The 18293-nt window shown below is 51.4% G+C and overlaps 1 protein-coding gene across 3 annotated transcripts in view; it reads right to left on the bottom strand.

The window, feature by feature from the left end:
- Positions 1–1014: 1014 nt before the first annotated feature.
- CPLX1 (complexin 1) overlaps positions 1015–18293 on the bottom strand; it is a 137293-nt gene continuing 120014 nt past the window's right edge. The window contains exon 4 of one of the 3 annotated variants that reach the window (XM_075931283.2): positions 1015–1356. In XM_075931283.2, coding sequence (XP_075787398.2) covers positions 1081–1356 — 276 coding nt within the window. In that variant the 3' untranslated portion in view covers positions 1015–1080. Of the gene's footprint in view, positions 1357–7602; positions 12411–18293 lie in introns of those variants that run through there. The other 2 variants (XM_075931282.2, XM_075931284.2) reach the window with 2 other exon arrangements.

Below are 18293 nucleotides of genomic sequence, written 5' to 3'. Positions count from 1 at the left end.
GGTGGCTGACTCACTCCCTTCTCCATCTCCGGCCCCGTCTGTCCACTGCATCCTCCCAGACATTTGTCCAAACCTCCCGGCTTGTGCCAGGACTCAGACTGATGCTGAACTGTGCCTCAGGGGCATGGGCCGCAGAAGGCTCACTGCTTCCTGCTGTTCTGGAGTGGTTGCAGTAATTATTTGCCTTGCTGCTGCCTCGTCTCATGCTGGCCTGCCGCTGCCCGGAATATCTAAAGCAGCAGCGTTCCTGCTCAGTGCCTGGCGGAGCGGCTGCTGCAGGGTCAGTGAGAGCGGAATGCCACAAAGAAACGAGGCAAAGTCTGAACCAAACCTATCGCTGTTTGGAGGTCCTGGATCATTTTGCAGCTAAACAGTCCATGGGCCTTCAAGTCACCTGATCTCTGCCCATCCCAGGGGCCAACTTTCAGCTCCTCCCCACAAGTCCTCTGGCATAGACACATGCCGCTTGGCACCCCCCTCCCCCAGCCATTCTTTGGTCCATCGCTGACAGAGCTCAACGTGCCCTGTTCTGAGACTGGGGACGGTCTTAAGGGAGGGCCAGGGTTAGCTGGAGCAGCGCTTGCTTCCATCCCTAGTGCTGCTAGAACAAGTGCTTGGAGGCACCAGATGAGCAGCTTGTATCCCTTATCTAATCTGAGGGCCACTGGGGTTCTGCAGTCAGAGAAACACACACGCACCCGGAGACCTGTCAGGACACTAGAGATGACACCCTGGATTAACCATGCCCAGAAGTTGGTCCGTTAAAAGGCCTTCCCTCCTGCTCCTCGTGTCTCTAATATCCAGGGTGTGACATGGCTGCAGCTGCGCCGCGTACATGATGTAAAACGCCATTTTTCTTCTTTTTGTTAATTAACAAAGTAATTATGTCACCCCAGAGACGCCCGCTAGCTCCCGCTAGGTACAATTATTGCACATTTTGTTGTTTTTAAGCAAAAGCGGCCCAGAAACCCACTTAGAATGCGAAGGCATTTGATGCCAGCTTTTAATTGAGTCGACCTCGGAAACTAATTAACTGATTTGCTTGCAACTCCTCTGAAAAATGGAAGCTTTACTCCGAGATTAGGCACTAACCATGCAGGACCGACACACCGTGTTGGTGTGTTTAGTGGAAGCGGAACTCCCGCATGCAGGACAGAGATGCGGGGCTGTTTCACCTTCTTCTGCAACCCGGCGGGTCATGCACTTGGCTCCCCACATCCGTCCCCTGCCGGGGCATTGGTGCATCTTAGACCCTCTTGTTCTCTGCAGATCACACACAACCGTGGGGTCTCCTGGGGAGCTGGAATCCTTTGGTCTCATTCTGGTTGTAGGCTTGGCCGAGTGGCGTTTAGTGGCCTGTAAAGGAGGTGATAAGAACTGGTGACAGGATCTGACCGATGGTACATCTTGCCAAGTAGCCTGTTTCCAACAGAGCCCAGGACCAAAGATGCATCCTGTCCCCCCTCCCCCACCCAGCCGTCAGAGGTTTAGCGAGGCCCCAAGAATGTTAACTTGCTCATCTTGGTGAACAGCTATTGAGGGACGTGTCCTCTAGGAACTTCCCTTGTTCTTTTTTGAACCCAGTTCCAGGGCAACAGGTGAATTGTTCCTCACGTCTGACTAGATGGTCCCTTCTGGCCTTAAACTCAGTGACTCTTGAAGGGCCACCATCAGATTTGGTAAGGTGTTCACGAGAGGAGGGTGCAAGTGAAGCCAGAAACCGCCCCGCACTCACCTGCCGATGGGTTCCCTACAACCACAAAACTCTACTTTGCCTTTGCCAGAGCTCAGGAACTGCCCCTAAATCCAGGCCCTGCCTGCAGGCAACACGAGCCGGTTGGTGATTTTCTGTGGAAATGAGGCGTGTTACCGTTGAGGGCCATGGAGCACACCCACTCTGGGTGAGCACAGAAGTGTGGGACACTGGTGGTTCTGGAACTGGGAAAATGCAGGTGAGTTCAGCCGTCCTGAAAGACCCACCTGCCTGGTGGTCTGGGTTAGGGGGAGGAAAACTGCATTACAAGTAGAAGCGAAGATGCAGGTTTGGTCAGTTCTTCCTAACTACGTCTCTCGCAGCTTTGCTCCCGCGCTGTTCGTGCAGCAGTAACAAGCCTGGACAGCGTCTCAGCTGATGGAAAGCCGCACCCCTCTGTTATGTGTTCTGCGGGGAGACTCCCATTTCCACGGGCCGAGACGCTGAACCGCTTTCTTTCAGCGCCGTACCCACAGCTTGGCAGGCATGCCTATTTATCAGGGTTTGTATTGCTGGGCCCTGGGCCCCATGTGGCTAGATGCTGTCCAAACACAGCACGGAAAGAGGCTCCCTGCCTTGGAAACCTTATTTATCACCACGATGACTTATGGTGCAGTAGACTTGCCTGGTGTTTCAGAGAGATGTGAGGAGTCTGGTCTGTGGCCCGAAAGGTGTGCAGGCACACGACAGGGTCCCAGGGAGACGGGGATTAGAAACTCACGGCAAAGCGTTTCTCTTTACCTGAGCAATGAATGGATAAAGGAGGAGTAAGGGGGGGGTGGCAAATTAGTAGCAGTATCCACAGAGGATGCTACTAGGCTGTGTTCATAGCAGCTCCGGAGATTTGGCGGCTTCCTTCCCATTTACTTGACCTGCAAATCCTCTGGGCCGCTGTAGAAATTGCAGCCACGTCTTTCAGACAGGCGGCTTCCCTGCCCTGCAACGAAATGACATGACAACCAACTGGAACGTTCCCCCAAAAGCCTCATTCTCCCCGGGCCTGGGACCAAAGTCTTTCCCGGGCTGCATGAGGAAGCAAACGCCAGGGCTGTAGACCAAGCAGTCAGAGGCATAGCTCGGAAAGGAGCGTGCGCCCTGGGCCTGCCACGTCCGCGGGTTGCTAGCAAGGCCGGGCTGAGCCGCCCTCTTGTCTAAGAAGAAATCGATTATGTGGTTTGCCAAACCTCAGAGGCCACCTCCGAGCCCAGGGGAGACACTAGGGCTCATGCTCTGCTCCATTCGCTCGGTGTCACGGCTGTTTCCAGGAGGCGACTGATGAAGAAATAGTTCTTCCCAAGGAAGCGGGGATTGTGGCGTGGCCATGCGTAAACCTAGTGAAGAACCCCACCATGCTCTGCAGCCAAACAGGGACAAGATGGCTGCAGAGCACCTGGCACGCTCCCGATGCAGCGTGCGCCCCATTCTCAGAAAACCTCCGCCCTCACAACTGGAGCCGAGCGTTCCCCCGGGCACAGCAGGCCAGGGGGACGTCATGTGCTCGGGGCTTCTGGAAATCTGGCTAAGCTGTTCAAAGTCAAAGGCAATCGGTCCGTTGTCCTCAGACTCCCAGTGGCTGCAAAGGACTTTTAAGCGGCCGCCTCCCCCCACTCTCCCTCCCCAACCCTAGTTCCTTTATGCTGTGTTGTGGTGAGTGATCTCAAACCACTACCCAAGGGAAGAAAGCATCTCTGTGTGAGAGGTGGGGCTGCTCAGGTTACAGCCGTGCGCCAATGACGCCTGGACCGTCGGAACGTAGAAACTCAAACCTGGCCCTGCCGGATTCGGTATTCCAGTACAGCTGGGAAAAATGACTTTTCCCCCTCAGAAAATGTGCCCTTTGCGGAAGTGAAAATGGACGTTGCTTCCCTTTTGATTTCCTTTTAGAAAAGCAAAACCGAACATGCCCGTGAGCCATTTCAAAGCAAACCAACGTTTTCTTTCCTTCTTGAAAAAACACCCTTCCATTGCCAACCCACTGGACACGTCCTACATTGTGGAGCGTATCGAATACTTAGAGTCCCGTCAATACATCCCATTTCTGCTGGGCTTCTCTCCCTGTTTATGCTGCTGTCCTCTGGCAGCCCCATTAATATGATTGATTGAAAATGAGTCAGTCTAAAAATACCGGGGTTTAAGATCTTCCTGCAAATACAAGATGATTTTCTAATGGAAATCCATCACCGAGGCAAATATAATTTTAAAAAAAGCCAATTAAGCCGTCTTTACTCAACCACATGAACCGAGTTTCAACCATTATGTAATTTAATGATGTCAGCATTTGTTAAACATGCCTTGGAGAAATGGCACAATTAGACTCGAGCTCTAGGGAAAAGCAACTTAGAGCCTACACACAATTATTTTGGCCACTGGCAAAAATATTTTAATGTTCACAGTGATTTTGTCCAGGTCTGGTTCGATGCTGGCTACTGAGTATTTCACCCCGACTGTGCAGTCTCTAGCACAATGGTAACTGGGAAACCTCCGATGCCAAGGTCAGATGGGGCTGCAGTGAGCATCTGGCTCGGTGGGTGTCAGACTGCTGGTCGCGGCCCAGCACTGGGGCGCTCCATGCCAGGTCCTGGGTCACCGCGCTGCAGGGACCCGTGACCGGTGGGGGCACCGAAGCAACTGCCGGCCTGGCCTGGCCCTGCGGGCCCTGCTGCATCCCGGAAGCAGCTGGCAGCAGGTCTGGTTCCTAGGTGGGGGACCACGGGGCTCAGGGCTCTGCCCCCACCCTGACACTGGTGCCACGCTCCCATTGCCCAATTCCCAGCCAATAGGAGCTGGGGGGTGCCTGCGGGCAAGAGCAGAGTGCACAGCTGCTCGTGTCTCTGTCAGGAGCCAGGCCTTCTCCTGGCTGCTTCCAGGGCAGGGCGGTGCCAGGAGAGGCAGAAAGCTGCTGTAGTGCCCCCCCCCACTACACTGCTGAGCAAGCCCCTCCTGCCCCTGCCCTGAGCCCCCCCAACCTGGAGCCCCCCCCACCCTCGGCCCCTCATTCCTGCTCCCCCCAGATAGAATCCTGCTGGGTCATGGGCACTGTTCTGCTTTCGGGGCCTATTCTGTTCTTCAGCCACCCAAGCGCCTTGGGCCGGAGGCCTCTCTCTGGAGGAGCCCTGGCGACAGCAGCCCCGCATGCGTGCCAGGGCCCGGTATCCCTGCCCCACGCCGGGGTGATGTGTCCCCAAAGCCCTGTGCTGAACAGGTGGCAGCGGAGACGGGCAGGCGGCAGGCCAGGCCAGCAGAGCGCTCTGCCACGCTGAGCCCTGCCCAGGGGCGCGCGCTGTGTTTTCAGCCCTCCCTGGGGCAGGAGGAGGACGTTAGACTCAGACGTTAGACCCCCCTCGTGCAGCGCCCCACCTGGGGGCGTCCAGCTAAGGTGGTGCAGTCGGGGGCAGTTTCCCCCGCAGCCTCTTTCCCTGTAGTGCCAGCGCTCGCAGCAAAAGCCTTCAGCAGTACCACCCTGTGGTAGGGTCATTGCGTGCCTGAATGGGCACCCGCCACTGTTCCTATGCCATCCAGTTCAACCTGGCCTCATTCTCTGCCTCTAATGCGTGGGGGGCACTGGATTTGTACCCCCCTTTCTCCTCGCACAAGCCCTGGAATGTGACGAGAAGGAAAATCCCAAGCTGCCAACGTTGGAAAAACTTCATAAATGAACATCTCTGGGCAGTACATACAGGGACCGGGCCCTTTTTAAAATCACGTTATTACAAGCTGCATGTTGATAGGTTCTCCTAGCCCTACCGGGGTAATGCTGCAGACAGCTGTAATGGAGAGTAAAGTAAAGGCAGCCTTATAATACATTAATATTCTGCTTGCAACCTTCCCGCGCCCTTGAGAAACGCAGTGGCTTGGTTATTTCGTGCCCCTCAGCTGGATTGGTTTGCAAGCCATCCTGGCCGGGCTGCGAGCCAGCTGCGTGCGCACAAGGTTGTCCGCTCGCACCCCGGAACGGATGTGCGACACTCTGCAGGTGCATAAATCACGGCGCTACCTACATTTCTAACCCCACGCCATTCTTCAAGGTGCGGTAGGCAGGAACCCGGCAAAGAGGAAGCCGCTCGGCACAATTCAGCCTTGAGCAAAATAGCAGCTTTTGCTGACTGTGGTTTAAACCCACGTGAGAGTGTGTGTTTGTTTTAAACCAGTGCTATTGATTCAAGGCACATAGTTCTTTCTTTCCCTGGTTAATGGTGCCTATCAGCCTGCCGAGGGTATTCTGTTTGTTTATTTCTAGATCGTGTAACATTCCTATAGAGGCTCGGTTGGTGGTCTGCTTTCTAAACCCACACTTATTCCACTGTCAGAATTAATGCACATTTCAGGGAGCAAATCATGTCGGAGGCCCAAATTCATCAACAATCCAGCCTCAGCTACTAAAACAGGACAACTCGTGAATGACTGGTATTATTCCCTGGGCTGCAGGAAGCAGCGAATGCCCAGCAATATTGCTACTTAAAAGCACAAATAAAAAGCAAGGCGTCTAACCGCTGGGCGGAGGTTTTCAGGGGGTTGGACTGCTCACTGCCGTCGGTTTAATTTCGTTCTCTTATTCCTGGAAGGTCCCATGCCTGGTGCTTTATGCCTGATGGGGATATAACTTTTAGGCTAGGGGCAGCTAACAACCCAACCCTTAGCTGTCGTGAGCGACACAGGCCCTGTCGGAAAGCGTGGCCCTTCAGAGGGGAACAGGCCCAGAGAGGGGAGGGGCCATGCAAGAGGTGTAAACATGTGCCTTAGCCTCTGACTTCACTGCCGGAGAGGTACCGCAGGGTGAACGCTCTGGGTAACTGCCTGCTGAAAACCATACCAGTGCTGGACACTCGGTGGCGGGCGCTTTGTGTCACAACAGAGCGTGTTCCTGTCCGCAACAGGGCAGTGTGTCAAACCCATTCAGTGCTCTGCAAGTCTAGATGTCTCCCTCAACAGCCTGCTGCTCCCTCGGCTGCAGAGATATTACCGCCCTTCCAGGCAAGGGGCGTTTGGTGGTGATGGGGAAGAGGGATCTTTTTCCTCCCGGCATGAGGCTTAACTCCTACAGACAGCAAGTCCAAGGGCTGATCAAAGGCTGTTGAGCCATGAAAAGTCTCCTCTGGGCTTTGGCTTGGTAGCCTCATGGTAGACATACATGATATAAAGGAGATATTTGTAGTCACTGAACATGCCGCATAGACTAACAAGAAGGTTAAGCTGGTATCCAATACTCAATCATGGTGCTTCTTACTCTTCACTAACTGGCAGACAAGCCCTCACCTGCTCTATGCTCCCGAAGGAAATATTTTCCGTGGGAAAAAATAAGGCTTGAATATGTTAGGGCCGGATTTTGATTTCCCCCATGCAGTTTTTACACCCCATGTCTCCACTGACTTCAGTTGTGTTGCTTCTGATTTGAACCAGCATAACTAAGAGGAGAATTGGGTCTTTGGAGTCTATGCAAAAGGGTTTTCAACAACCTGACACATTGTATAAATGCAAGAACTGGATTCACAGAAACAGTCTGTGCGATTTCGAAGTAGCACATCTTGCTCGCTGATTAAAGCTTCACGTCTGCTCAGGTAGCTTTGAGTTTTGAGCCTCCATCTTTCACAGGGAAATCTTTTCTGTTTTAACCAAGGAAAACTAATTTGCAATAACACAGACATGGTTATGAGTTAGGCTTCATTGCCAGTGGGTGTCACATTGTCTTGGTGAAGTTTCGCCAAGTGAAAAAAAAATAACATCCCTCTGTTGTTTTCCTGTATGTGCAGGCTTCTAAATTGCTCCACTACAATTTCATTTGCATATGTACTAGTGAATTTTCATCTCCGGGGACAGCAAGGTGGGGATGTAATATGAAAGCATTACAAAAATGTATGAAATCACTTTATTTTTTTTTTGTTTATTGGCTGTGATTCCATTTTAAAAGAACATCATATCACTTATCCATGGCATGCAGAAAAAGGTAGCAGGCAAATTACAAATGAAATTTACATTCACAAAGTCTCTACTTTAAATCATCTTCTGGCTGCTTGGAAGGTACTGCATGCATGGAGACAATTGGGAGCATTTCTATTAGAAAAATGCACCATCTAGTTAAGAGTTTTGCCTCTGTGTGTATGTGCATGTGTGTGTGTATGAAAACAAGCATTTTTTTTAGAGGACAGTTACTGAAATATTTTACTGACTCAGCACATGGAAAACATTATCTTGGTAACAGAGTAAAACAGATACGGACACATTTCAGATACATAGGACATTACATTCAGGTCACAAGAGTTGATTGCTAACAACAGTTACGCTAGTGCGGTAAGCTTGTCAAAAAGATGGGGCCAGCAGCATTGGTATGGTTCTTCTTTGACGCAGGGACGGGGACGGGGAGAAACGAGGGTAACGTACGATACTGGAAACATAGACAGAGAAACGCCAAAGTGATTTAGCACATGATCTAGTCTCTTTTTTTTTTTAAACACAGAGTAGCATTCATAATTAATATTGCAGTCTGATTTCATATGGCTTTCTCTAAAGATAGATGTGAGTCCGTGAAGGTCAATGTCAAACTCAATTAGTTGCCTTCCACTAAGTGGAGACTTCTTGATTTTTTTTATTAAACAGAAAGGCCCTGGCGTTATGGAGGAGAAAGACTGGCAAAAAAAATGGCTGCCCACCTTTCTGTGTAAATAAAAACCAATCAAAAACAGAAGACCTCATTTTCCTGAGATTGAACCTATTGGTGATGCAACTAAAACCATGGCATGGGAAGACAAAGAGATATTCAGAATCCAAACAATGAACCATGTTTCTCTTTGGTCTTGTTTAAGTGCTTTGACGTCGGACTGAGCGTGTGGCGTTTTTACAGTGCTCCTCACGTTCATGCACCGTGCAAGTTAGTGGAGGGATGATTGTCCAATTCGGGACAGGAGGGGGGGGGGGGAGTGCCCATTGCAACTTCATTCAAAGCCGGCGAGGCACTTTGGAGCTGAAGAAACCCTCTGAGCTAGGCCTGTAACTTAGTCAAGGTCCAAACGAGTAAATTGAGGTGAGTCTGGCCAGTGTGTCCTGCTTTTCTCTCCAGTAGGGGCTGACCTGTGCATAATTCACAGGCAGAAAGAATGAGCATGGGAAAAGGGCAAGCTCAGATCGACTCCCACGGAAGCCCCTGGCAAAGGAAACTCTCTTGTTGAGCTTATGGCAGAAGGACCAGACCAGGCTGTGAGAGCTGAGGTGAGAGGGATATTGGCTACAGCCGGAGTGAGCTGGGAAACCCTGCAATGGCGCCAAAAACAGCTGTGGTGAATGTTGCTAGACAAACGGCTCTCCCATCTCTCCTTCCCAGCCTGCTGGGGCCAATGGAAACACTTGCCTGAGCCAGAAAGGCCCCGTGTTTTTATGTAGATCCCTCTCCTAACAGGCCACATGAAAAGCACAGGAAGGAACTTTGACCAAACAAACCCGCCTGTCTGGCTCGGCGCAGCCCCACTTGCTCATGAGCAGCGAGACCCTGCAGCCGAGGCGTCTGCTCTAGCTACTCCAGGATGCGATCAGGGAACAGCTGGGACCAGTTTGGTGAAACCAGCGACTGGCGAAGTCCCTGCGGCGGCACAGAGCAGTGCATGGTGTCTCTGCAAGGCAGGCCCTGAGAAACCCAGAGCAAAGGATCCACCAGACCGCAGGCACCGCTTGTGTTGCGGGAATAGGGTTCGCATGGTGAGGAAGGCAAAGCATTGCTGATAGCCCGCAGCCGAGTCATGGCTAAAGCAGGAGCAACAGCCGCTGGTTTTGTGCACCCTTCCTGATGGCAGTGAGGCACCTACTCCTCACATGACGTGCCCAGTTCCCCCGGCTCGGAGCCATGTCTCTGAAATGAATAAGAGTAGTAAAAAGTATCCGGTGTTACCAAGGGATGGAAGAATTGGCCTCCAGACAGGCCCAGATGAATACCCCACAAAAAGAACTTCAAAACCAGCTCCCAGGTTAAAGACAAGGAAGGATTTTTAGACTTGAAATGGAGAGAAATGTGCCCACGGTAGATCTGGCAAGGGAGCACGGAGTGCCCTTCTTAGGAAAGACTGCTCTGGTGTCAGCCCCAGGCACAAGGACAAGAAATGACGTGGGCTATGGAAGGAAGTCTTAGGGGGAGCCATCTCTCTTTCGTGAAAGCGAGGGCCCCAAAGACCGATGCTATCGTCAGATGTCCCGACATTCCGCCTTTGCCCTGGGGAGGCTGGTCCGCCCCCAGCACACGACTTTCTTGGGGCTAGTTTTTCTAAACCCAGCTCAGCTCTAGAGAAGTCTCTGGACAGCAAATATCCTTCAGCCTGTGCTCTAGGTTTGGGCACTCTGGTCCATCCCTCGCAGGGAGCTGACAGCCTGTGGTAGTTGGAATGGGTGAATCTACAGGCAATGTACAAGGGACAGCACAAACAGCCCTCTGCCACCTCCCCGACTTAAATCCAGCACAGATTGCTCCTGCCTGGCCTCGGAGAATCTAATTAGGATCCCAATTCAGAAAGCTTCTTAAGTATGTGCCTAACTTTAAGCACATTAATAGTGTCACTAGAGCAAATGGGATTGCTCAGATGCTATCTATGGACTGTCAGGACCGCATTCTTTACTGGTACTCAATGCGGGTAGCTCTGTTCACTGCAGGGAAGCGTCATCTGTCTACACCAGCAAAGAATCTGACCCTGAGTTTTTAACCGAGCTCAAGAAAAATTAAAATTCAGAACTGAGGATTCAGATCACAACACGTTGGCCCACCGTTCCACTGAAGTCAACAGCAAAGCATCCTCTAACTCCAAAGCTGACTTTGCACTGCTCCTGCCACATGGCTGCTGATGAACGGGCTGTTCTGCTAATGTAATCCCAGGCATACGTAACTCAGCAATCTGCATCCATGGGATATTTTCCCCTAAGCCATCCGTGCTATTTGGATATTTACTTCTAAGTATGTTTGAAAGAATGAATAACAGCCTGGACATGCAGTCGTGCAATTCTGCCAGGCAAATGATCCGCTTGTTTGGAGTCTCCTGAGATGGTTTCTTTTCTCAGGAGACCAAGATGCTGCCCTACTGGCCAGAACCCGAAGCGACTCTGGGCTGAGAGAATCCCAGAATCCGAAGGTCAGCTCTCCAAACAGCAGAGCAGATGGTATGAACTGTGCAACAAATCAGACTGTAACACGTACTCACTGCGGTAGCAAAGCAGCAGCATCTGGGGTCACTGTGTCATCTGGCACAGTCCCTCGGCACTGACACCCCTAGGTTGGGAGATGTTCTAATGCCATCTGAGTTCAAGGTGTTTTTAATTGTGATGCTAGGAGAGTCTTGGTCCCGCTTTCCCATCACAGGGTAAATGCCTATGTACCCAATGATGGCACCATGTTCTAACAATACCTAGCTCCTGTGCTGCACTGTACAAGCATTCACCCATTGACCCTCACAACAGCCCTGTGAGGTAGGTAACTATTATAATCTCCAGTGTCCAGATGTAGGGGGGACTGAGACAGAGAGGTTAAGTGACTTGCCCAAGGGCACAGAGAGAAGCAGAGTCAGAACTGGGAGTCAAACTGGGGATCAGTTCCTGCCTCTTGGCCCTGCTCTCTGGCGCCCCCTGGGGGAACAGTGTATGGCCACAACACATGCTGGCGCTGGAATTCCATTCGTGGGACACAGCAGGACTGACTATGGCATTGGGGGTCTCCGCCAAAAGAGAAAGGTTGGGGAGTCCAGGCATCCATGCTGGGCTCCTCAGGCCCCTGGGTTGGGAAGTGCTGCCCCCCGACACTCCCGACGTCTGGCCTAGCCCTCATGACCGCACCGGCCACACGACCCTCCTAGTATGGCTATTCCCAAAGCAACAAGACTCTTGCTTAGAATCTAAGGCGGCTGGTTTCTACCATCCACCCCTGGTGCGGAAGCCTTGGATCTTCCATAGCTCTGCGCCAGGGGTGGCGCATGGTTCACTTTCCAAATGATCTCTTCTCCATGAGGGTGATGGACTCGGACGGAAAAGGGTCTGTTTCCGGGGGAGAGGGAGGCATCTCTTGGTACAAGAGATGTACCCAGCAATGAACAATCAACTAGCATATTAAAACTATGACACTAATTAAGGAAAATAAAAGAAGCCACTGCTCACGGTTAGTGAACCCTCCAGTCTGCTTTGGATGGAAACAAACAGGAAGCTTTTCCTTTGCTCTGTTTAATGTACAGTTGCCTTGTTTAACATACATAGTACTATGGCTTATAATAAAAGTTGTGTAGACTGCGGCTCCTTACCCCATTCAGAGGCGTCTACTGGATGTGACTATGTACACACGAGGAATGGATGGCATCTCAGGGGGCCAGGGAGAGGCCGGGGAGGGGGGTTTGAGTGGGGGAAGAGGGTGTGGGGGGTGTGATGTGTGGCAAGATTGTAGACTCTCATTTGAGACATGAGCAATCCATTGCTTTACTGTTCATGACAGTCTCACAGGCCGCAGCCGCTACTTCTTGAACATGTCTTGAAGAGGGCCAGGTAGATATTTGATGACTGTATCTAGGATGCTCTCCTCTTCCTCCTCCTCCTCATCTCCGCAGCCGGGGGGTATGGCTTTCTTTGGGCGCGTCAGACTTCCCTCGGCATTGGCTTCCAGTGCGGCCTGCGCCTCGGCTTCTCTCTCTTCCTTCTTCTTGATCCCGTACTGCAGGGGGAAAGAACACACTGTCAGACACCTGGTGAACAGAGCTGCGGGCCAGGGGAGGAGGCCCATCAGACCCTGACATTTGCTCTGACAAGGATCCCAGCTCACCGCAGCACACGCTATGAAATAATCATGAGCCTTGAAAGAGGAGCCGGCTTCCAAATGTCAGCTTGGCCAAGGAGCCCACGGGAACAGAACCGCGCCTCGCGCTGCTGCAACACCAGTGTGATTCTTAGCAGCCCTCTGCTCCCTACACCAGGAACAGGAGCGTCCTGTTCAAAGCAGCCCTCTTCCACACTGCCTGTCCCACCCCTGCTCGTGTTCGGCACCAGGCCAACGCAAATGTGGGTTTGAATCTTCCAAAGCCGTGGGTGGCGTTCTCCACCACGCTCAAGGTTAGCCCAAGGGCACAGGGGAGTTAATCCAAATTCACTTTTGAAGTGGATTAGTGAAGCGGCATTAAATGCCTGGGTGGATGTCCCTGTGCAGTATTCACAGGGCTCTACATTTAGGTTTGTTTAATTCACTTTGGAAGGGAATTTAAGCTACACTGAATGCAGAAAACTTTAATCCCGCGGAGCATCCAACAGGGGTTTAACAGTTGAAGTAATTCCCTTTCAATTCACACCTTTGGACAAATTGGATTAACCTTCTTGAGGTCTGCACTATCAGCCTGTACTTTGAATATAACTGCTTTGCTCGGGGGTGTGAATAACCCACTGACCTAGCTCTCCCGTAGACGGGGCTATGTTGATGGTACCTGAAGACAAGCCCTGAGCATCTCCAGGTGGCCAAACCCAAACACTGAACCCACTGCAATCAAGGAAGCTTTAGCTCTGGGAGCAGAGTTTGGCCAAGGTTCTGGATAGCTGGAAAGGACTGGAAGACTTTGGGCTGTCTACGCTACAGGCAATACCTAACCCTGGGGTGCAGATACAACCTGCAGTGACTGACGGGATCCTTCTGTGGGTGCAGTGATGCCACTGCCCCAACCAATGGTCCCAAAACATCTGCGGACCTGCACACGGGGCTAGGTCGGCCAGCTGTGATGCTCAGGAGTGTGGATTTTTCATACTCTTGACCAAAGCAGCCAGGCCAGCCTCAATGGTAAATGGAGACCAGGCCTTCATGTTCTAATCTGGGGCCAGGTGGCACTAGAATTGCAGAGAAAACCTGACTGGAAGCAGAGGGGTGACCTCAGTAGAACAGATGTGGCCCCGTTCCTTGCCTCTCAGAAACCGGCCTAAGTCTAGAAGGGTCGTGGCTTTCAAGATCTGCCTTTGACCCACTTCCAGGAATAATTTCTATCGCCTCCCTCCTGATTCCCCGAGAGCCGTTACATTTCTCAGGGCATTTTCAGCTGTTTCTGTAACTTCAAAGCTTAGTGGCTTTGAGCTGACGGGGGCATTAGAGAAAAGCTCGTTGGTACCAGCAGTTATGTCCACACCCAAAGCCCCCTGACGCTCCCCTTCATCGCAGTGTAGCTGAACTGATGAAGAGGAGCTGAGGGGAGGTTTGGATTTTCTCTGGACCGACCTGTCTGCCTACTCTGAATGCGTCCGCTTCCCTTTGTTCCCTCTTGCCCACGTTCTAATTAAAGCCCTGAATGGAATTAAGATGAAATTGGACACAGCAGATTCACAGGGTGACTAACTAGCCTGAACCTCTGTAAAGGCCAGCAAAACACTTTGCAAGAATAAGTGTTTTTGAAAAGAAAATTACATGGGATTTCAGAGAGATCAAAGGATTAGAGTGGCGCAAAGTGCTTGGTATTTTCCTGGTATCATTAGTACTGGGCTGTTGAATAGGCCCACTGCAGATGCACTTTGCATGATTTGCTCTTTTTATGGCTCCCATTACATAAAGCCAGCATCATTTGCTGTAATACCAACAATTCATCTGCATTCTCTTCCAAACGCTTTGGCACCAAAGCCTGGCAGGTCTCATCAAGAAACTCCTCAACATTTTCTCTTGAAGAAAAGTTTTCCTGCCTTCCCTCCCCCTCCCCGTGAAGTTTCAGAGTGACAGATTCCCAAGATTAATACGGTAGATTAAAGCACCGCTTTCCTTAAAATCCAATTAATTGCAGACGCCAGCCCTGTTTGATGTGTGTGTCGGGGACATTCGTCTCATTATTTTACCTCCATTTGATGCTAAGCAGCACTCTAATATCCCCCATTCAAATCCAGTGACATTTCATGGAAAGGTTATTTAAGACAAATTATTCCCCAGTTAGGTGAGGGGCCAATGGCAGCATTTTCCTGCCTTTGTGTGCCGAACGATGGGCGCAGAAGGAATGTCCACCAGTGGGGCACAGCAGAGTAAGCAACTCATTTTTTTGCACTCAAGAAAGACCAAGGGTTGCTTTAAATGAACTCTTGCTACTAGCCCACACCCAGCCCTGGATAGCCCTGGAGCACGCCCAGGCTATGCCTCGCCAACCGAAGGAGAAGAATTTAAAGGTTCGGTAATGAGCCGTTCCTTTGTATCTCAATGCGCTTTCCAAAGGAAGGGATGCATCATTCTCCCCACACTGGAGACAAAGGTTCAGATTTGAACGTGATGCTAGAAGAGACGACTGGCTGACAAAATACCACCCCATGCTTTGTCGTAGACCATCCCCTTGCAGGTGGATTATGCTGCCCCACCCCGCCCTCTAAAGCCCGTTTTTAAGGATCTTGTGTCTCTCTCGAATACACCCTTCTTAAATCAAGGAAAATGGGGGGAAAGCAGAACAGCCAAATTAATCACCCGTAGCCAAGGGACTCCAGCAGGGCTTGAACACCCGGGTGTCTGACCTCGCCAACTGGAGCTAATGAAATAACTTTCCCCCACCAACATGGGCCTGATTTTTCAAGGTGCAGCGCACCTGTTTCTCCCACGGACCTCCGCCATCGCTTTCTGAAATCTGTGCCTCATGTCTGTAACCAGCCCTCCTTTCCCTGTGGACGACTATCCTGGTCACCATCATGTGGGTTAGTTCTGGCACCTTCTCAGCCAGCACAGATCAAGGTAACAGCAAGATCTTCTCTGGGCAGGGCTCCCTGGACTTGCAGACTGATGATTTAACGGCACAAGACACAGCCTAGAAACACGTTTGGGGGCAGAAGCTGCGTTGGCTCTTGTGAACTGCAAGCAAGAAAAAGAAACAAACCACGAGGCCATTGACCCACATGACTCAAGGTTAAAGCCAGTTGGGAAGTTTTGGACTTTTTTTTTGATCAAAAAATGCCATGGAAACGGAAGCTTGTCATGGGAAAGGGTGGCCCACCATGCAATTTTCAGTTTGAAAAGGTTGTTTGTTTGTTTGTTTGCAAATCCCTTTCAAAACCTTTTGCTATTTTCAAAACCAAACAACTGTGGCCTTTCGCCTCAAAACCAGCCTGTGTGGTTAGATATTTACGCTCACGAAATGAAGGGTTGAAATCCAAGTAAATGTTTTGCTTGACATGAACCAATATTTCCCTTTGCTCCCAGATTTTCTGATCACAGACATGCCCATCCCACGCTGGGCTGGGAAAAGTGTTTGTGATCTCTCAGAAATGATCAGGGGTTGGAAAAACCATTTCCTGCCCGGTTCAGTCAGGCCCACCCCTGCAAATACTTAGCCGAGAGCCTGCGTTCAGAGGAGCGGCCCATGAAATTCGCCTTTACTCCACAAAATCCCATTGTAGCCCTGGCTGGGGAAGGTACTTAAGCGTGGGCTTTGAGTCCTCTGATTGGCTTCAAAGGGATCATCCCCTGAGTAAAGTGAGAGGCCGTGCTGTGCGAAGTCTTGCGGTGATTGACCTGGGCTCTCTTCTGGCTTCATTCCCTGCAAGGCTATTGATGCCTTTCTCCGGTTCTCTGGAGGAGCGGTAGAGAATTTGCTTCTCTTGCAGCTGTCATCTGCTGACTGATGCCCCTTGTATTGAAATGTCCTCAGCGTGGTTGAGAATAACCCAGCATGTGACATTTTCAGTGCATTCCTCTCCTTGGGCTGCTGCTCGCTGACACATGTTAGATAACCACCATCAAACAGGTACCTCCCTCTGCGCGCCGTTTGACTGAAATCCCTTTCTCCCCCGTGGTTGCGAATTGGACCTCAGCGCTCAGAGGGGGCGAACTGGTTCCACGCGCTATTCCGGAGTTCTCTGTTCCCGAGCGGGGTGTGGGTTGGTGACCGTGCAAGGAAACTGGAGAGATTCCAAGGGTGCCTTGTGGTAGCCTCCAACGCGTCTGTCCTTCCACGTGCCAGGAGCCTGAGAAAGCAGGCCTCTCCCGCAGCGCTGTTTCCATCGTGTGCTGCTGCCCGTCTGAATCCCTAGCCGGAGGGTGGCATTCACCCTGCGCAGAGGGCCAAGAGGAAGGCTCTGCAGGGCTCACATTGCAAGTTCAGCCCACAGATCGGCGTGGGGACGGCTCCCAAAGCTGGGAGCCCTGGATGTCGCGGCTCATACACGCCTGTCTGCGCTTCCCCAGATGCGGGCATGCGATTAGCCACGGAGCATCCTCATGCTGGGCCGCGCAGTCTCCAGGCCGAGGGAGCGCCGTGAGCCTCTGCACGGCACGTCTGCCGGACTGGGTGGGAAATGCTGCTTGTGTCAGGCAGCACGGCCTGCGGCGTGCGCGCTAGAGTGGGCAAACACAGGGCCCTGGTTGCTGGGATGGACACGCTGCCTCCTGGACCTGATGTGATCCTGATACACTTCAGTGTGACGTCAGCAAAGAGTTTAGGCGTGTGCATTGACTACAGGCACATGGGGAAGTCCCGCCGGCTGCAATGGGAATTAAACACACTGAAGTGCTTTGCTAAGAACGTGCCGTTGGGCCATGCAACAGGATGAGGGCTACTGAAAAGGACAAGAAGGAGCTGCCTGTTGTCTAGTCGGGGCTGACTGCTCAGCCAGGGAATTCTAGCTCCCTTCCGCATGCTAACCCTGCACTACCCCTCTTAAGGGGTGTTGGCCCCTCCTCATCACGCGAGGAGCTCCTGTCCAGAGCTTTCCACCAGCACATCTCAGTGCAGTTCCCAAAGGGGGCCGGCGTTGTTACCCACAAGGTACCGATGGCTCCGCTCACCTCACACAGCCTAGTTTGCCTTGGTTCCCACCTCCACCACCACCACAAACTGCTGTTTTGTAATACAAGCAGAAACTACATGAAAGCACGGGATGATTCCGGGACGGTTTTCTATTGGATCTTCTGTTTCAGGTTATTTAAGACATGCTTTAGATTGGCAGCAGACGCAAACCCAGTGTGACCGCTGCTCCTGCAAAGATCTTCCTGTGGCAATTACGAGTTCTGGCGACGGCATGGGTACTGCTCAGATGGAAAGAAATTGACAGTGCCATCTGGGTTTCAGCGCTGACCTCTACTTCCATCTGCCCTGAAACACGTGCATTCGAGAGGAGGGGGCGGAGTGAAAATGCGACGCTTACAAGAGCTAAAAATTTGGTTTTGCATCTAGCGAAATTGACTCAGCTTCCCCAGGTGAATAACAGCTTCCGCAGGTAGTGGAAAAACATGTCAGTTTCGCTTCAGCTGCAAAACGATTTGAATACTCATCAGGCACCTTTCCATTTAAACGATACTCAGCGATTGTCCTTGAACAAACAACCAATTATATAGATTCAGAAAGATTTGCTTGACATTCCGCTTGTTTGTTTCTTATACAAGCGTGTCTCACAATCGGCTGCTGTCACCCGGTGCAATTTACTTGACAGGTAATAAAATTAAAATAAACCCTGTGGGCCTGGATGGGGGGAAAGTGCTCAATATGCTCAGATTAAATGAGTTAATATATTAATTTGGTGTTCTCTGGTCCCATCTGTGTCTCCCCTCCTCGTGACGAAAGAATAATTGCCATTTTGCTCATGAACCATTTCAAACTCTTCCAGCTTT

The sequence above is a fragment of the Pelodiscus sinensis genome, chromosome 6 (assembly GCF_052426305.1).
Source record: "Pelodiscus sinensis isolate ZL-2025 chromosome 6, ASM5242630v1, whole genome shotgun sequence".
In the NCBI taxonomy this organism is placed as follows: Eukaryota; Metazoa; Chordata; order Testudines; family Trionychidae; genus Pelodiscus; species Pelodiscus sinensis.
Note: the sequence above shows the minus strand (reverse complement) of the source record. Positions and strands in the feature narration are given on the sequence as shown.